Here is a 6193-nt window from a genome sequence, read left to right as displayed (position 1 = left end):
ACTACTAACAGTCTATCGGCCGATCCCGAATTCCGGCATATCTCAAGACAATCACTACTCTCTCAATTATATCTCCTGACCAGGAGCATAGAACAGAGAGAATATAAGCCTTCTGACCAGAAGAGCTAAATATCTGTCCTAAGGTAATCCCAGAATGAACTAATTTCTAATATCGAAGTGGATGTAAAAGCAGAAGTTCGAGTGTTGAAATAAAAGACATTTATGGGTGATTCTCCAAAAAGTGAACATTTTGAAAGCAAAAATTTGCGAATTTCAAAACTGTTCTAAAAAATCTGAAAAAAATCACACTTACTCTACATGAGATCATAAACAAGGGAAAAATAAGGGGAATACACCTTCATGCTCCAAAGTGGTTGAAACAAGGCATTTAAATTTCAGCCACCAGGAGAGTGACGGATGATACCAGGAGAGTGACATAATTAGTACTGTTGTAGCTTAGCTAAAATATTACCCCAAAAAACACACACACATTCCAGGAAAATAGAAAAATTATTATTTACTAAATTATAAAATTGAATACAGCTGTTGAAAGATAAAGTAAAGCCTCTAGATCAGCCATAACTTGAAGCTGAGCCAAAAATATAAAACACAACGAAAGCTTTATATGGAGCGGCCAAAAAACAAGGTATTGGTTTAGCCTAAAAACTGTCCAGGAAGCAGAAATTTGCAACTCTATGGCTGCTTCCAATGGGTGTTGGAGGGTTAATTTTTTTTATGACATCTTCGATGGGGTAGTCATGGATGTCTTTAGTTTTCGGCCAAGACCAGGATGTTCTTTTGGAATTGCTTGGTTCCATGGCATTGATGAAAAGTTTCCCTGGTCCAAGTTCAATTATTTCTCCAGGGAATATCAGGTTTTCATAGTGAAATATGACCCATTCTCCTATATTGTAAGTCTGCATCAGCTGGGCTGAAATTAAAATAAAATCTAACATATAATTTACTATATAATGATAACTTTTAATGTGTGAATGTTAGTAGCAGGGCTACTTTAAATTATTGCAAAAATTAAATAATTTGAAATTAAATTTGGCCTTTAACTGCTGACCTCATTATATAGCCCACTTAGAGTTCTACTATTTTTCATTTATATATAGTTTATTTATCTTATTCTATGATTAAAGTATGCATTGTTCTTTATATCTTTTAATCCTTTGTCTACTAACAATTTGAGAAATCAAGACAATTTAATTTATTTTACTTTTAACATACAGTAGGTACCGGTATTAGATTTATGTAGGCCTACTTATGCTTATATCAAAAACTAAAATTGTAGGTATACTACAAAATCTACTATAAATTGTAGATGAAAAATTTAAAAAAAAAAATTGTCGAACATACAATGTGGACTAAACTTAGTCAAATAAAATCAAAGAAATTTTCTTACCTTGTGTCAGATGAGTTGAGTTTGAAACAAAGATTCCATAATGCTCACAGTTTTTGTCAGCCTTGCATTCTTCACAGCTTAGGGTCCTGTAGTTCATCTTTGTGTCAGTCTCTCCAAGTGCAGCTGTGACCTGGTGAACCTTCATTGTTCCTTTCACAGCTTTTAAATCGCCCGCAGATGACAAAAATGAATCAACCCTCAATATGATGTCCTCCTCAACAACCCACAATTTGATGTTTGGACAGTTTTCTTTCCAAATTTTCTCAAGAATAATGATGTTGTTAACATCATATCCCAAGGAAACCATGTTATCCGCTGTACGTTTCAGGCAGCCACCTATCCCATCAGGGGCACCTTTTCCATGACCAGCTTCTGTGAAGTTCCAAATTGCCTTTTTGATCCTGGGGAATTTCTCTTGTAGGTATTTTTCAAGTAGGTAAAAGTTCTTTTTGTTTCGGTACTGAGTGGATGGTGAGTCGGACAAGAAATGGAGAGCTGTAATTCTTTTATCTTGTAGCACGTCTGTCAAAATAGGCTCAAGGTGTGCCCAAATTGCAGATGGATCATGGCGAGGGCTTTCTGACAGTGTGCAAAAAGAAACTGGTTTTATTGAAGTGTTGTCCTCAGTCATGTGGTATGCTACACCAGTATGAAGCGTAATTTCATTCCTTGAAGCACCAAAATGCATTGACTGGACTTCTTTAGCATACTTAAGTGCATAGTTTTCACTAAAATCTATGTGAATTAATGCTTCCTCACAACTCAGATTTTCTTTAAGCTTTCTTAAATACTGGTGCTGATGTCTAATGTTTGCAATGTGGATCATGAACTTCTTAATAGACATTTCCAAATCATCAATGGCTTTTCCAATAGTACTTGTTATTGCATCCTTTTTGATAATCTGAACAGTTTTCTCTTGGTCTTTGATTTTACGTTTTTCTTTATGCAACATCCACTTCTGGTATGTGAAAGTATCATTTACATTGAAGTCATTGTAAGGAATCGTGTTTTCGTTGCAGTCATTACATTTTCTCAACAGGCAAGCCTCGCGATTTTTCTCACAACACAAAATTTCAGCCAATTCTTCTGGGTTCTGTGCATCAATCACCTTACTCTTGTTCAGTTTATCGACTAGCATTTCCATGTTGTGATGTACTCTACACAAACATGTGTCTCTGCCCTTAAGACTTGGTTTGACAACCCAGAACGGACGTAATTTACAATAAAATGAATAACTTATAGAAACACCAGGGTTCTGTCTTCTAAATCGTTTATGCAGCTCGTTCATTGTATTATTGAGGTATCTTTTCTGCTTTTTAATTTTATTTCTGGTAATGAAATCGTTTTTTCCAGGGCTGACGGTGGTATTTTCATCATCATGAAAGAAATGGTCAACTTTTTCCCTGATCCTTTGCTTCAATTTATTCTCATTGTGGGCAACCACAGTACGAATTCGGATAAACGGCAATGCTTTTTGCATCCTATACTTTTTTATTATCTTTCCACTCAGAGACTCCTTCAGGAATTTTTTGGTCTTGTAAGAATTGATGGATTTGAATGTGTGAGCTATTTGTGACTTAATGACTTCTCCTGTGAACAGTTCTCGTCTTACATCTTCATCAACAGTTCTGCCTTGGAGAAAATGTTTAACTTTTGTGCGAGGTGTCATCTGTTCTTCCTTATTCAGTCTTCTTTTCTGTTCAATTTCTTTCTTCAACAGCCTTTCATAACGCTTCCGATATTTTTCAGCTCTTTTCTCACATGCATCTAAATCCAGCTTCAGCCTTTTCAGTTCTCTCGATTTCCGTACATCATTACGACGCTTTCGTTTCCTTGTTTCAGCTATCCTGCCATCGGAGTTTTTCGACATGACATATAAAGATGCATCGCTGAACTTATTTGTGTCTGGAGTTATGCTACTTGAGGCACGAGTAACAATTTGGATTCGAGGACTTCCATTGGTGAGGTTTGTGTTTGGATCCGGAGTAGCCTGCCTACTTTCTGGTGATAGTGAAACAGGTTCTCCATTTACTAATTGATCAAGTTCTTGACTTGGATCATCAGGGTCACTATCAGAGGGTGTGTTATTCTCTACAAACTGGTTTGTTTGCTGTTGAATTTTGCTTTTCATTCTGTGTTTCTTTTGGCGCACTCTCCACTGTTGCCTTGTAGCCCTTTGGTCTCTTGTTGATTGTTGTGTAATTAGTTTCACTGTTCCCTTGTTTTTTCTTGATTCATATTTTGTTTTCCACTTGGCCTTCTCAATTTCCAATTTTTGTGGGTCATTTTTCAATCTCTCGTACCTTTTCCTTTCAGCTTCTCTCTTTTTCATTAGCCTCTCCTCTCTAGACTGTGTTGTCTTTTTTTTCTTTCCTGCCATTATTAGTGATGACTCTGAAAGAAATTATTTAAACTGATGTCAAATTTGATGGCTTTATTTTAATATTATTTTTATTTAATTAAATCAAACTGAATAATTCAGTGTGTTCCAAATTGCATAAATTGTCCAATAAAGGTAATTAAAAATGTAATTTAGGTTTAGTTAAAAATCTCTTTAGGTATGGGTTTTTTCTAGGTTTTAAATATACCCTGCAGTGCAATATTGAAATAGCCTATGGCCAGATTCAATTTAATGATAATTTTTTTTTTGTGCTATCTTAAATTGTAATTTTGATTATAGTTTGTGGCCAAAATGCTAACACATAGAAACAATTGAAAAAGTTAGCCTATATAAATGTAGGCTGCACTATTTAAGAATTGCTGAATGGTCACCCAGCTCAGTGCTCAAAAGTATATTTTTATGTATTTTATAGGATCAATATTGGGTAAGTAAAAATGGCCTGATAAAAATTGTAAAATTCAGAACTTGGGCCTGATGTAAAAGCTCCATTACTCTGTGATAGTGCACAGCAGCTGTATAGGCTTACAAATCGAATGTACACAATGAAATTGATCCGAATTTGTTCCCTTCATGTGATTAGTGTCACTCTCCTGGCTGATAAGTCACGCTCCTGGCACAAGAAATACCAGGAGTGTGATATTATTGCCAGGAGTGTGACAGCCAGGAGTGTGACATTTGGATGGATTAGGCCTAATAATCAAAGCCTAGGGCAAAAGTTGAGATTACAAATTTCTGTCAGGTGATGACATTGCTTAATGGCACATAATCATAGTTATTTCAAAATATTTGGGTTATTATTTGTTATAAATAAGTTAACCAGGAGAATGACAGCAAAATATGTTACGAACCTGAATTTGGAACTTCCCAATTTGATAAAAACACAAGGACAAGTAGCTCTTCCACAGTACTCTACAGCTCAAACAAGATGGCTGAAAGAAACATTGTTGCCAGATAACAAACCAAAAAATCCTTTTCTTTCACTGTAAATATTTAAAAAATTCCTTGAGCCAGGAGAGTGACATGAAAACTTCGGACCCACTTTGAAGTGGTGTAACAGGATCATGTCAAATGATTAAATTTAAAAAAAAAAGTTTTTTTATACCTTCAACTATGTAAAAATGAATAATATTAATGAAACTTATGTAATGTTAATGATAACATTTTAAATGAGTATAGTTTGTTTTAACAAAAGATCCGGACATACCAGGAGAGTGACTTTTAGACCCTTATACATATTTTATATTAAAAAATAATTAACTATTTCTTTTTGTATACATTGGGATGGCTAGAGGTCAACTGCTTCTACAAATTAAAAGAAAAGTAAACTTTTTAAGTCAAGTCATTCTTGAGTTATTATACTTGGACATGATATTGCTAGGTTTTTGGAGAATTACCCTTATACGAGTTCCGCATTTATCAGAAGTTCGAATACAAAGGCCCTGGGCCACCGAGCTTCGCTGCTTATATAGCATTTCTCTTTGCCGTGATGGATTTACAAACTTTTATGTTAACACCAGTTTTACATCACAATAAAATACAAATTAATTATTGGTTACATGAAATTTGTTACAAGGAATGTGAATGGTGTTCTAAGGTAAGTCGATGGTGCTGAATTCGAAAATGAAATCAGTTTTTTCCTATCGGGCTCAGTTTTCTTGTTACACACTAACCTGAAACTAATGCAATTTATGAAAATTCTGGCTATTGGGCTGTGGCTTAAGCTATATTTACTCTACAGATATTGTTGAATAACAGTCATTATATGACCATAGAATGACCAGCACGTTCCTAAGGCCAGGGACCTTCTTCCAATTGCAACAAACCAAATCGTGAATAAGATAGATGCATGGCAACACTGTCGATGAGTCATGCCCCACAACATAGAATCGCAGTGTTGTTTGTTGTCACGTGCGTCTCAGCATTGTGAATTCTGACAAGGTGGGAATTGACTGCCTTTGATTAGGTTGTGATTCGAAGTTTCAGAAGTAGTGTGTAGTGTTAGTGCATAAGAAAATTCCTCGTACCTGCGTAAATAGCCCCAATTAGTTTTGTTATATATGTGGAGAGTTAACATTTAAGTCACAAAAGCGACGAATTATCCCTCTTATAAAGAAGTGCTATGAACTTTATTTTGGGTGTAAAGTTGGGGATCAGGACAAAACACCCCCCCCCCCCCCACATATGCTGTTTGACCTGTGTTACACTTCTGACAAGCTGGTTAAAAGGATCACGTCACATGTCGTTTGCTGTTCCCATGGTTTGGAGGGAACCATCAGATCACACAACAGACTTATTTCTGCCTGACCAAAATAGCTGGAATCACGTCGAAAACAAGGAACGATGTGCAGTACCCAAATTTATTATCAGCCATGAGACCTGTATGT

The 6193-nt window shown here is 35.7% G+C and overlaps 1 protein-coding gene across 2 annotated transcripts; it reads right to left on the bottom strand.

Annotated features, from left to right (window-relative positions):
- Window positions 1-231: 231 nt before the first annotated feature.
- On the bottom strand, window positions 232-5128 carry LOC145982520 (uncharacterized). Of its 2 annotated transcripts, XM_083115969.1 has the most exons (3): window positions 4658-5128; window positions 1409-3802; window positions 232-931 (listed from the first exon to the last, which is right to left on the bottom strand). In XM_083115969.1, exons 2-3 carry the CDS (start codon window positions 3786-3788, stop codon window positions 660-662), a joined length of 2652 nt encoding a protein of 883 aa, XP_082972095.1. In that variant the 5' UTR covers window positions 3789-3802; window positions 4658-5128; the 3' UTR covers window positions 232-659. The 2 variants fall into 2 exon arrangements, with proteins under 2 accessions (XP_082972095.1, XP_082972096.1); XM_083115970.1 differs by lacking the exon at window positions 4658-5128 and having other exon boundaries at window positions 1409-4372.
- Between the last annotated feature and the right edge of the window lie 1065 nt (window positions 5129-6193).

The sequence above is a fragment of the Lepisma saccharinum genome, unplaced genomic scaffold (assembly GCF_977018435.1).
Source record: "Lepisma saccharinum unplaced genomic scaffold, izLepSacc3.1 HAP1_SCAFFOLD_222, whole genome shotgun sequence".
Classification (NCBI taxonomy): domain Eukaryota; kingdom Metazoa; phylum Arthropoda; class Insecta; order Zygentoma; family Lepismatidae; genus Lepisma; species Lepisma saccharinum.
This window is presented reverse-complemented; position numbering and strand designations above follow the sequence as displayed.